The sequence below is a fragment of the Perca flavescens genome, chromosome 24 (assembly GCF_004354835.1).
Source record: "Perca flavescens isolate YP-PL-M2 chromosome 24, PFLA_1.0, whole genome shotgun sequence".
NCBI classification, from domain to species: Eukaryota; Metazoa; Chordata; class Actinopteri; order Perciformes; family Percidae; genus Perca; species Perca flavescens.
The window spans coordinates 14,283,066-14,295,942 of record NC_041354.1 but is presented as its reverse complement, the minus strand read 5'-3'; the positions used below and the strand labels follow the sequence as shown (position 1 = coordinate 14,295,942).

At 40.3% G+C, this 12,877-nt stretch overlaps 1 protein-coding gene across 1 annotated transcript; it reads right to left on the bottom strand.

Moving 5' to 3' along the window:
* Nucleotides 1-5,590: 5,590 nt before the first annotated feature.
* Nucleotides 5,591-9,590, bottom strand: cryaa (crystallin, alpha A). Its single transcript, XM_028572351.1, has 3 exons — nt 9,393-9,590; nt 8,862-8,984; nt 5,591-5,800 (listed from the first exon to the last, which is right to left on the bottom strand). Exons 1-3 carry the CDS (start codon nt 9,588-9,590, stop codon nt 5,591-5,593), a joined length of 531 nt encoding a protein of 176 aa, XP_028428152.1.
* Between the last annotated feature and the right edge of the window lie 3,287 nt (nt 9,591-12,877).

The window sequence follows — 12,877 nt, the reverse complement described above, 5'->3', positions numbered from 1 at the left end:
CATGTCTGGAATGGGGTTTAGTTTCTATGCCAAACAGAATATTAAATTGTTAAGATTAATAGGTGAAACATTTTGTTCTGCTATCTATCTATCTATCTATCTATCTATATCTATGTCTGTCTATCTATCTGTCTATTTATCTATCTATCTATCTATTTATCTATCTATCTATCCATCTATCTATCTATCTATCTATTTATCTATGATAATAGTATAATTATATTCATGAATAAAATCATACAAGTTATTATGTGCATTGTGTTTTTCTGTGCACAGGATCCAACTTCTTTCCAGGAAAGATTACGGTGTCTTTAGGGAAGGCTCCATCAGGGAAATACCTGACACACAATAAATGTCACCATTACAGTCATCTCGTGGCGATGGAGAGGGGGATGCTTAATCTCTCTCCATCTAAATTTGACACTGAACTAAGTAGGTGGATCTAGTTTAATAACCAGAGTATTTTTTAAACTCTTACTCCTACTGTTCATGATAATAGTCTAATGTCAGCTGTGCTTTCAGGGCCAGCAGCAGCAGTCTAAAATTTGGCATTTTAAATTTCTATATTCAATAGGCACAATAATCCACATCTTTGATTGTGTGCTTACTATATATTCATATTGTTTCTGTGCTTTACCTGTTTTCTGAAAAGCACTGTTTTTTTCATGACAAATAAATAGTGATTCATAATTTAAGGAAATATGGTGTTTTCAGTCTGTATTCACAGTTTGTTAGAGAGAAAACATATAAAGACACATTGTGAAGAATAAACTAACTTGACTGTGTGAGGAAAATGACTCTGAATTGTTTTTACAGCACACAGGACGGAGCCAACAGCGATGGTTTCCAGACCTGCCGAGCCTGATGACTCCTCTGGGATTGTTGCTTCTGTGAAAGGTTATTATTTGTTTTGTCTTACTTTAAACCATCATGAATGCCCTGAATGTTTTTGTGACCAAAATCTTCTTACAGCCAGGCTGAAGGCCCCGCTGCCAGCCCCTTCTACCTCCTCAGCTCAGATGATATGTGGACTTCAGCATGTGGAGCCAGGCTGTCGTCATGTTGTGTTAAATTGTGACAAGCACAGGGTACAGCCCAACATCCCAGCTGCTGTAGCTATGGAGACCGAGGATCACTGCCCTGCTGCTTTGGTGGCCACAGACTCTCAGGTAATCCAGACCAAATTTACAATTGTCAAAACTCTAAGAACAACTCTCACACCACATGGCACATTCAGCATTCCAATAATCTATGTGACCTATAAAAGGTGATTACTCAATCAAAATAATGAAATCCTGTTTCAAATGTAAATAAATCCATCAATGAATAACTAAGTGGCATCAAAACAATCATTATTAATTATTGCTTGGACCAACACAGTCAAAATGCAAAGACATCCTGTCTAATGACAGTGTAATCTGAAAGTGTGATAGTTGCCCACTATGGAATATTGTCCGAAGTCTAACATTTTATATTGAGGCAGCTGAATACTATTGATGTCAACAAAAACATTTTCAACAAAACATGTATCTTGTCATTGTGTGTACATACCAGCCATATGAAATATACATAAAGAAAGCTTGTACAGAAAAAAAGATATACAAAAGCAAAACTATTAGGAACTGCTGTACAGTGCAGGTAAAAAGAAAAGAGTCTGCACTCTCCACCCAGCCTGTCATGCTCAGGCCATGGTTGATTAAAGTGTAATTGTTGCCCTTATCTCATTTGATATTTCACTGGGCTGTCGCCTTTCCCCACACTCTAATGCCCTTTCCTCACCCCCTCAGCACCCCACACTCTAATGCCCTTTCTTCTTACACGGGATGGCTGTTGCCCCAGTCTGTCTCCTGCATGCTCCATATTCTGCTCAGTCTGACACTTGGGAAATTGAATTGTTCCTAATTTAGCTTACAACTTTTTAAAAAAAAAAGTCACATATCTATTATGTATCTTATGTGTGACAGGTTATTGTGATTGTTGGTTGCTCTATTTAGCATGTAGGGATTTACACAGTGAACGTGTGTATGATTGCATTTGAGAGTAATATAACTCAATAGCAAAATGAACGCAAACTATTTTGATCTGTAGGCTTAGACTGACTAAATCACTATATGTGATGCTGTATTGCAGGAGACCGGTGAAGATCCGGTTGGAGTGGTGCTGATCACACAGCTGGAGTGGTCTTTCAGCAGGGCTCTGAAGCACACAGCTGCTACCAGAGGCAGTCTTTCATGGATACAGGTCATTCAAATGACCTACCTACCATCCTCCTACAGACCAGGTAATGGTCAGGCTTAATAGGCTTAATAAGGTTGAATTAGTAATCAGTTACCCTATGCAAAATGTCAAGACTATGGGGGAATATAATATATAATAAATGTGATATATATATATATATAATTAACTGAATTTATTTCAAACAACTCTTCACGCAATCCACAAACAATTTTTGATGCATGTTTTGTCCGAGTTTGGTAAGAAACTATATAATAAAAATATGCTCCTGCCATTCTCAACCCCTCCACCTGTTGCTCCGCACTAGGAGGAGTCTCTGAGCCGGTCTACAGTGGAGCGGATTGGGCCAGACATCCTGGTTAAACAACAACAACAACAAGAACATCATCATCATCATCATCACCATCATCATCATCATCATCAAGCAGCAGAAAAAGATGACCAGGAACTGTTTAGCCTACAGTCAGCTGAAGTCGTAGATGGAGTCAGAGGAGAGGGCGAACAGGAAGTCAGCAGTGCAGCTTCCAACAGGTCGCCTGTGCAGGTTCTGTCATCAACCCTTAAAGCAGGGCCCTGGCAGCCCTCACATACTGTACATGACAGCTTCCCCGGGGTACCAGGGAAATACATCTACTGCCCCTCCAGAGTGTTCTCCCCCTACAAGGCACAGGGCATGGGGAAGGAGATGACCTGGGGGGAGTTCAAACTGTCGGTTCTATGAGGCTGAGAGACACAAAGATACAAAGAGAAGACAGACAAATGGACTGCTAACCCACCAAACGACAAATATATCCTCTCGCACGCACACGCACGCACTCACGCACACAAGACACACACACTGTGCATTGTCAGGACTGTTTCTTCGGTTTTCATAGCCAAGCAATTGTGATCTTTAGTTTAATTTCACTGTATTCACCTTCACTGGACGTCTGGTCTGATTCATCATCATCATCATCATCATCATCATCATCCTCACATAGTCTCTCAGCACCTTTACATGCACTCTAGTGTTCCCTCTACGTGTGTAAATGTGTAATATTTTAATAATAAATTATTCCGTAAATGTATACCCATATTTAGTTGTTAATTTGTTTTATATATAACATTTGAATTATATAAATAAGTAATGTGTCAATGTCAGTTTTTATTTTGTGTTTAAGAATGATGTTGTTCTTTATGAAATATCTTGGGAGCATTACTATGACTGTCATTTGATTGAGGAAGTAAAAGTGATAGAAAATGAAATAAAATTATACGTATAAATATATACATTGCTTTGGAATTTTGTATCATTATATGGTAGTATACTATTAAGTTCAATTCAACTTTTACCACTAGCAGCATGTAAAAGTATTATTGTCATGACCTTAAAATCACAAGGTCTTATCATATTGTTTCCACATCATTTTTCAGAAACATATTGAATTAAATTTAACATTAAACGGTTAAAAACTTTATATATAATTGCTTTGTGTAATACAGACATGCTGTAGCATAATATTCTGAACTAAATACAGGACAATTTTTTTGGGTAAGGGGGGATTCGAACCCTGTTCTTTTGGAGAGGCTTCCGGTCTGGAAAACATCTTTTTTTTTTTCTTTCCCTTTTTTACGAGAAAGTCTTCTACACCTATACGCGACTGGCCTCCAGTAGTAAACCTCCATACATGGGCTCTACCAACTGAGCTGTCCGGGTGACCACCTGTTTATATCGTAGTATACACTCTTTACTGTATGCATATGCAATTGCTACATTACATTCCATTAATTTTTATTCATTTTGTAATTAATGTACACCTGTCTTCCACAAATATATATAATTAATTTTATATTATATATTATTATATATAATGTTAATGGAAGCCTGAGTTGTAAGTTTGTCATTGCCAAACTTACAACTCTTTTATTGTCGCGCATATGTCAATAAATAACTTGAAACTTTATGACTCACTTGTCAGAGAGATTTTCCCAACTTGTTTGTCGTTCTTATTAATGGATTATAACCGATCTATTACGTAGTAGTTAGTAAATAATAACATTTACAATGCTCTAGACAAACACCCCCAATAAATAGATGAATGCAAGCATGTGCAGTTGCCATTAAGCTTCATCAAAAACTGTGAAGAAGTTGTAGCTCTAGAGGAGCAGTGTTACAGTACGTTAGTGTGGAGGTGGAGACTAAACATTTGTAACAAAAAGAATGCATTACAAGCTGAAGCAGACACACTGGAAGGCATTATAAGACATGGAGGTGTAAGGTTGAGTTACATAATAGGAAATGTAGCATATACTTTATGTTTTTGGAGCTTGACCCAAAAAAGACACTAATAGTCAGATTACCTGGGTCTCTACTTCTTTGACTGTGACCTTTTCTTTTTTTGTGCGAATCATTGGAGTGCCCTTATAACTATAAACAAGTACTTCGTATGTGTCTCTGTGCTGTTGATGGGATCAGCAAAACACTGGGGTGAGATATTTTTAGGATGGTGCACACAAATGACCTTTTTGTTGTTTAGGTAATGACATGTTTCTTCATAAATGTGTCTCAGTAGGACCATGTAAACTTTAACCATCACAGGAAGTAAGTGATAAGTCACATGTAAACTATAAATACTTTGTTAATAAGGCCCATGGGCCTGGTCTCTTTGTTTACAGTGATGTCACAGTTAGCAAATAGCACAACATTGATTGAACGGAAACATGATATAAAGAGTAAAGAATAAATCCACATAGAAGTTGCCTTTTGTTAATTACACAGCTTTATTATATGTTTCTTTAGTATGGACTTCTCAGTAATGAGCAGGTATCCATTGAACAAGGCCTAGACTACAGTACAGGATATATTTAAGACAAGAGGGTTCAAAGAGTCAAGAATGGAAGCAGCCAGGACCTCAGAGAATTTCACTGCTGGAAAAATCTGGGACAGCACGTGTGACATTTACCTCCAAGCTTAACCCCAACCATCTGTATTGTTAGAGTTCTCACTCTGACACAGATCAACAACAATCAGCAGAATGAAGCCAGGTCATATGACTATCTCATCCTTGGATGAGTTTTCTCCTTAGAAACTCCAGCTGCCCCTCACTTAACAATCCTCATGGAGAGATTTTTGTTAAGCTCAAAACAATGATAGGCCTACTAATGAAACTGTAAAGAGTGTGCCAAGAAAAATCAACAAGGAAGAAAGTGAAGCGAAGAGGACAAAGACATCCTCTAAGGGAAAGGGAGAAGAAGAAGCCAACGGGTGGAGGATAGAGATTCTGTGGTCGTCCATCCCAGTCGATGCAGGGTGTACGGGGGGGGGGGGGGGCGAGCCCCTCCAGCACACCCCTGATCAACCCCAACTACTTGGCCTTTAGGAGGACGCAGCAGCGTTGGTCTTGTCGTCACGGGTGACGGGGATGCTGCGCTCGCTGCGGCCAGATTCACTCCCCCCGCTGATCTTTGGCCCGGTCAGAGTCAGCAGACCATCAGTTGACAGGGTGCAGGTGATTGCTGATTGGTCAACGCTGGAGGGGAGGCGGTAGCGGCGGTGAAACTCACGAGAGATGTAACCGTGGTCGTCCTGAAAAACAGCAAGGTTGACATCACAGTGGCGGGGTCAGTCCACGGAAAAAGACTAAATGGTCAAAAGGAGCTGTTCACTCCAAGAACTCAATTCTGTCTTTATATAAATGGCCATATATTCTGTGCAAAGATAAGAAAAAGAAAAGAATCAAAGAATCTCACAACAAAATAGCAACAGTGAGTTGGGATAAAAGTTTTATTTTGGAGGTTTTAAGATTTGGAGGTTCTATCAGGAAGTACAACAAACGACTTAGCAGCTCCTGCAGCATATTTCAAATGTATTGTAGCTTAACAGAATGTGTATGAAAGTGATGGATTTGCCTCATGATGTTGTGTATTCCAAGTGTGCTGTTAAAACCGGGTGGTCTTGCCTGCTGACAGGAAGTTAAAGTGACCAGATGTATTTCATTGTACTAATCATTTGGCTAGTAGTCTCGCTTTGCCAGACCTTAGTTAGTCCACACAGCATTCCAGGATAGGAGAAAAACGTACTGTTGTTTATTGGCATTTCTTTAAACCAATCACAATCCACGGACCGAGCCACGGTGCCTCTGCAAAATAGCCTCGGGAAGGAACTTGTTTAGGTGGAACGTGTACGTTCAAAAGTTGTTTTAGTCGTGCAACAGAAAACTCAGATTGGACAGATAGATAGAGGAGCAGTTAACCATAGCCCTCATAAATCGACCGAAGTTTAAAATGCCAACACAAAGAAAGTGTACAACAGAGCAGTCCCGGAAGTGCAACGTCGTGGATATAGACTATTATTTGGCTACAAAACGCTTGGCTTATTCAGCACTGGTTAGAAACATGCACTGGAAATTTAATAAAACAGATTCTGTTGACTTTTCAGCAGTTTGGTAGAAGAGCAGTCTGCCTTCATAATGGATCAAAAGTTTATATGAACTTTTCTTTGACTGAGGATAAGCAGATATGGGTAGAGTTTTTCTTTCCTAATCTGAAGCTAGTACTGCAGAGTAAATACACCCAGGAGAGATTCTACTAATTTTTCCACTTGACATGGTTTAATTTTACTGGCATTAAGGAAGAATATTGAATAAATACAATAATAATTAAACTATAAGGACCTGTGAACAAAAATCGGTGACCATGTTATGTGATGTATTGCATTTTTGGGTCCTTCTCACTGTTGTCTAGCATTGCTAGACCTTCCTCCACAACGCTGCAAAGGAGGGTCTGGCTAGTCCACACAGTACTCCGGAATGGGAGAAAAACATGTTCTGGTTTATTGGCGTTTCTTTAAACCAATTACAGTCGTCTTGGGCGGCACTAAGCGCCGGACGGAGCAACGGTGCCTCTGCAAAATAGCCTCAGGAAGGAACTTGTTTTGGTGGAACATTCAAAAGTTGTTTTAGTCGTGCAACAGAAAACTCAGATTGGACAGATAGTCTAGCTAGCTGTCTGGATTTACCCTGCAGAGATCTGAGGAGCAGTTAACCATAGTCCTCAGTTTAGAATGCCAACACAAAGAAAGCGGATGGTGACAGACATCCGGCCGAAAATTAGGGACATCCGGTGGAATTTACGGCTGCACCTGAACAATCCTGGAAATAAAATGTTTGATCACCAGTTTTCCAACTTTGTGTTTCTACTCAAAATACAAAATAAAATGCTCAAGGCAAGCATAGTGGTGTAATCCAAGTGGGTCAAAGATGATATATGATAGATACAGTGTGCAGCTATGCAATGGTGACCCTCCAGCAGAGGGCACAGTCCTACTAGTTAGTTTAGTTTAGATTCCAGCTGATCCAGAATGCTGCAGCCCGTGTACTGACAAGAAGAACTAGGAAAGGAGATCATATTTCTCCCGTATTATCTTCTCTGCATTGGCTTCCTGTAACATCCAGGATTAAATTAAAAATCCTTCTCCTGAACTTCAAAACTCTAAATGGTCAGGCACCATCATATCTTAAAGAGCTCAAAGTAGCCCATTGCCCAACTAGAGCACTGCGCTCCCAGAATGCAGAGTTACTTGTGGAACCAACTCCCAGTCTGGGTTTCGGGAAGCAGACACCATCCCCATATTTAAGATTAAGCTTAAAACTCTCCTCTTTGATAACGCTTATAGTTAGGGCTGGCCCAGGTTTGCCTTGGTCCAGCTCTTAGTTATGCTGCTATAGTTTTAGACTGCCAGGGGGCTTCCTTTGAGCTCCTCACTCTTTCTCTCTCTCTCTCTCTCTTTCCCTCCATCTGTGTGCATTCATGTCCCTTTAATGCACGTTACTAACTTCTTCCCCGGAGTCCTCATGCTTCTCGCCTCTCAGATTTCCTTGGATTGTGGTGGCACCTGGATCGTTGGTACCGCGGTCCTGCTCGACACCGTCCTACGCCCTGCACTGATATTACTATTATTTCTAGTCATAGTTCTATTATCTTTATTGTTACTTTAATTGCCACTGCGCATCATGCCAACTTCTATAATCATTATGAATCATATTTCTGTATATCTGTATCTGTGTCTCTGTGTCCCAACCGTAAGCGGCAGATGGCCGCCCACCAAGAGCCTGGTTCAGTCTGAGGTTTCTGCCTGTTTAAAGCAAGTTTTTCATTACCACTGTTGCGCTAAATGCTTTCACTTGGGGGGACTTGTTGGGTCTTTGTAAATTATAGAGTGCGGTCTAGACCTACTCTATCTGTAAAGTGTCCTGCGATAACTTCTGTTATGATATGACACTTTAAAAAAAAATTGAACTGAATTGAATTTAGTGTGACTATTCTGAAATAATGGTAACACAAATTTAGACGTACAACGTTTCAACTACAGAGCCCCCTCTTAAATGTGTTCTGTTGAACATCAAACCATGCCTCCAATCATTACCTTTAAGCAGTTATATTACTTATTCTGAGACACTTTTTCGATATATGTTTTACAAACTATAGTATTGTTGGATCAAGGTATCATTGCTCTATGGAGGGAAATGAACCAAAATATTAGATGGCCCTGTCTGCACACATTGATCCCATTTCTTATATAACTATATAAAAGTCTCACTAACTAATATTACAAGTGACATGTGTATAAGAGACAATAGAAGCATTACCTGTCTTTCTCCATGCTTGCCCTGGATCTCCACGTACTCATCAGTGACCTTCACACTGAGCTCATCGGGAGAGAAGTGCTTGACGTCAAGGTAGACTGTGTACTTATCCCTGTCAGACCTCACCTGTGGGACACACGCAAGCATAGAGAGGGTCCATTGTATCATAACATTATCAAAATATAGATTTCTTTAAGAGCTTGAACCAAAGTTTTTTAGGTTCTTAAACTTTTATAAATGCCTTTTCTTGACTTTGAATTGTGATGAGCACAGTAGAATTTAAGATGTAGAGCAACTAACTCAAGACTGTCACTGGAACAATAAATAAACAAAGATCTTATACATGATTTTAACTTCACTAAAACATTCTTGTTTGGAGGCAGATGAAAACAATTCTTCTCTCTCTTTTTTTTTTATATCTGTTCTCCTATGACCATATGGGTTAAACAAACTTTGTCTACATTTTTCTCCAAAGTATCAGAGGCGTAATTATATGATTCCTGGCATGGAGGAGCCTGAGTCTGGTCTTGTTACCTCAGAGAAGCCGGAGTTGGAAGAGTCCAAAAAGTTGCGGAACAGCGACTGTCTGTAATAGGGGCTGATGGTGGAGGTGGTGTAAGGGAAGAAGTCGTGGTCAAACACGCCCTCGCCGAAAAACTGGTCAAAGAGTCGGGCAGGGTAGGCAGAGCCCAGGGCACGTCTGAACCAAGGGTGCTGGATGGCAATATCCATAGTGACTGTAGACAGCGTTGTCTAGCTCGGCTTGGCGTGGCTCAGGTTGGCAGATGTACCTGCTCAGCTCAGAGTCCTACAGGTAAAGGAAGGGAGGTGCGGCAAAGAACGAAGAGAACAGAATTTTGATGAAAAGCAACGAGTGAAGAATGTTTCCAGAGTGCTTTCTCCTCTGCTCTGCAGCTGCCTCCTCTTTATATACCTGAGAGCCAGAAAGAGAGGCTTTAGCCACGATCCCACTGGAATGGCATTATCTCATGGTGGGTTGGGCCCTGTCAGCAAAATCAGGGTTGAGGATGGGGGGGGCACTGTTGGGTCCAGACCCTGGTGCGACCCAGTGCCACCCACACATCAGACACCCAGGGCTGCCAAAACAAACCCTGCTGGACGGAGAGGAGGGAGGAGGAGGGCACGACAGAGACAATGAGGTCAGGAAGCAAACTAAAGGCACAAAAGATTTTACCTGAGTGAAAATGCATCAAACAGATACACACATATCTATTCTGTCAGTCAGTCGGTGACATAATACTGCTGTATTGTTCTGCCTGCGTGGTTGGACGGACGGCAGATTTAAAAAAAAACAATGCCGCCCAGGGTCAATGGAGCAACAACAACTGTCACAGAGAGAGGAGAAGAGACGGTTTTTGGTGCAAACATATTACTGACATATTGCTAACGTAGATTACTCAAGTCGAAAGAATAGCAGCATTTCAAAAGGTTTTCATAAAATAGTCATGATTACTATTTTAAATGTCAAAAATGAACTTTTAATTGTCCCAGTTAAACGGGGGACAATAACAGAAAAACCCAGAAAAGGCTGTTTTACAACTGCGGTGTTGGCCCTAAAACAAATGTTAAGATGTTTTTTAGGGCTGCCACCTCTTAGTCGATTAGTCGACTAATCGGTCGTTTTTGTCTTAGTCGACTAAGATTTCTTTAGTCGATTAGTCATTTTTTATGCTTATTCATGCTTAATTACCTATTTCCAAGAAACTTCTGAGCACATTCATGGTAAACACAAGATTTAAAGTGGTGCTTCTGCAGGATTAATTGTGGAGAAACTCAGTTTTACAGATGGTTAATTAACTACATTTATGTTGTGCTTTTCTAGTCTTAACCACCTCTCAAAGCGCACAGCTCTGTCAATTAAATCAACTAATCGATTAGTCGACAAAATCGTATAAGTGTTAGTCGACTAAGAATTTCTTTAGTCGAGGACAGCCCTAATGTTTTCCAGTCTGGATGTTGACCATACAACAGCAATGAGACTGCTCTTGGGTCTTTAAATAACATTCACTGAGTGACTTCAGTTCCATACAAGAAGTGCACTGAAGAAATCCATGAATGGATGGCCCAACATTTCCTCCAGTTACACAAAGATAGATTTGAGATAATTGTTTTTGGTGCCAAAGAAGAGTGAGTAAAAGTCAGCGCTCACCTTGAATCCCTAAGTTGTTGTTTGAGGTACTTGTACTGAAATTCTATTCTTTTCTTTTCATTACTTTCTACCTCTAGTCTGCTACATTTCAGGGGGAAATATTGTACTTTTCACATTACTACATTTATTTGACAGCTTGAGTCAGTAGTAAATTTAAAAATCAAGATTTCTGCATATAAAACATTTTAAGAGTTTATCAAATTAAATATATAGATGTACATATATAAATTAAACTACACAACAGTTTATACAAGTAGGCTACAGCTAAAACGATATTATTAAGAATATTAACTGGCAACTAATTTGGTAAACGTTTAAGTAATTGTTTACGCAAAAACATTTCACGGTTCCAGCTTCACTGACCTAATTATTTTAATCATTTCAATTTATTTGTTACAATTTTGAATGATTGGCTGGACGGAAGTACTGTGAAGATGTCACTTTGGGCTCTGGGTAATTGAGGCAGCATTTAATGATAACACTCACATGGGACATTTGTTGCAATTCTTTAAGTACATCTTCCTTATACCATTTCAATCAGGAGAGACTGTTGCAAATATGTAAAAGGTTTATTTGTTACGTGTGCACAAATGAAATGTACAGTCTTTGGCGATTAGACTCCATCGCTATGTAAATCATTTCAGAAGGTGTAGAGAAGCCTTGAGTAGGCACATCCCCCGATGGGGTCTAGACACCGGCGGTGGTGAAGGAGTGTGAAGACCGGAAGGAAGGGGCCAATAGGAGTGGTCCGCCACAAGAGGACCCCAGGTGCCTTGGATGACGATGACCGGAGGCGAAACGGGTGGAGGAGGATTGCACGCTTTGCCTGGAATGACAACTGAGAGCAGAGAGGAGAACTGATTTAAATCAGGGATGCAATGCTGTGATTGGCTCTTGGAATTCATGGCCAATTCTGGTTGGTTTAACTGAAAAGTGAACGCCCCGAATCAGCTGATCAGTTTAGAAAAGAGAGGTAAAATGAAGCTTAGAAGTCTTCCTGAAAGAATTTACACTGAGCTTAACATATATATATATATATACTCATTTTCAATGCAGAACTTTTACAGAGAATTTTTACAGTGTGGTATTAGTACTTTAACTTCCACCACTGGAGAGTCCAGCCCCTATCAAGGAGTTTGGTTCCAGAGCCAGTGCAATTTGTATACATTTTACCCAATTACTGCAATTAATACAAAAATAAATCAATAGTTATTAATAAAATAACACAACTTATTGTCTAAGTGTTCTACTAATGAATGCATGCTGAGAGATACTCAATCTAAGGAAGACTTTTACAACACAGATATATACATCACATAGATGCGACAGCATGAATACTTATACAGTTTGGTGCAATTAAAAACATCAGGCCATCATTTGTAGAGTAACTTCTATTGTAAAGACAAGGGTCCCTTCCCATGCCTGTTGTTTCACCACCAGTGACTTCCCGCCACCTGCATTAGTCTAATCCCACAGGGCTTTGGCCAGCCAGCACAGAGGCTTAGCCGCTCCGTGCATCCCCAGGCCAAGAGCAACTAGGCCAGCCAGCCGGGGTTGGGGCTGTTTTAGGGGGCAGTTTGGGGAGGTTGTTGGGGTTTGGGGTTACTAGCTGCTGCAGACTGGACTTAGATGCCGTTAGACTGGCTGCAGTTCAGCAAAGTCAGCATTCTGGGTTTGTATCAATGGGACAGACAATGCCTGTGTGCCCTGTGTTTCCATAGCTCTGAAAAGCCTTTTTGGCAGACAACCTGACGGGATGGACATCCTCATATTCATTCATAGATTTTTGCTCTTTTATAAAGAGCTAAGAAAGTTCAAAAGGACAAAGATGTAGGAAGGAAAGATCTTT

Coding starts and splice junctions, on each gene's coding strand:
- cryaa (XM_028572351.1), bottom strand. CDS start 9,590: ATGGATATTGCCATCCAGCACCCTTGGTTCAGACGTGCCCTGGGCTCT. Junction 8,985..9,392: donor CCAACTCCGGCTTCTCTGAG/GTAACAAGACCA, acceptor TGTGTCCCACAG/GTGAGGTCTGACAGGGATAA. Junction 5,801..8,861: donor GCAAGCATGGAGAAAGACAG/GTAATGCTTCTA, acceptor GCTGTTTTTCAG/GACGACCACGGTTACATCTC.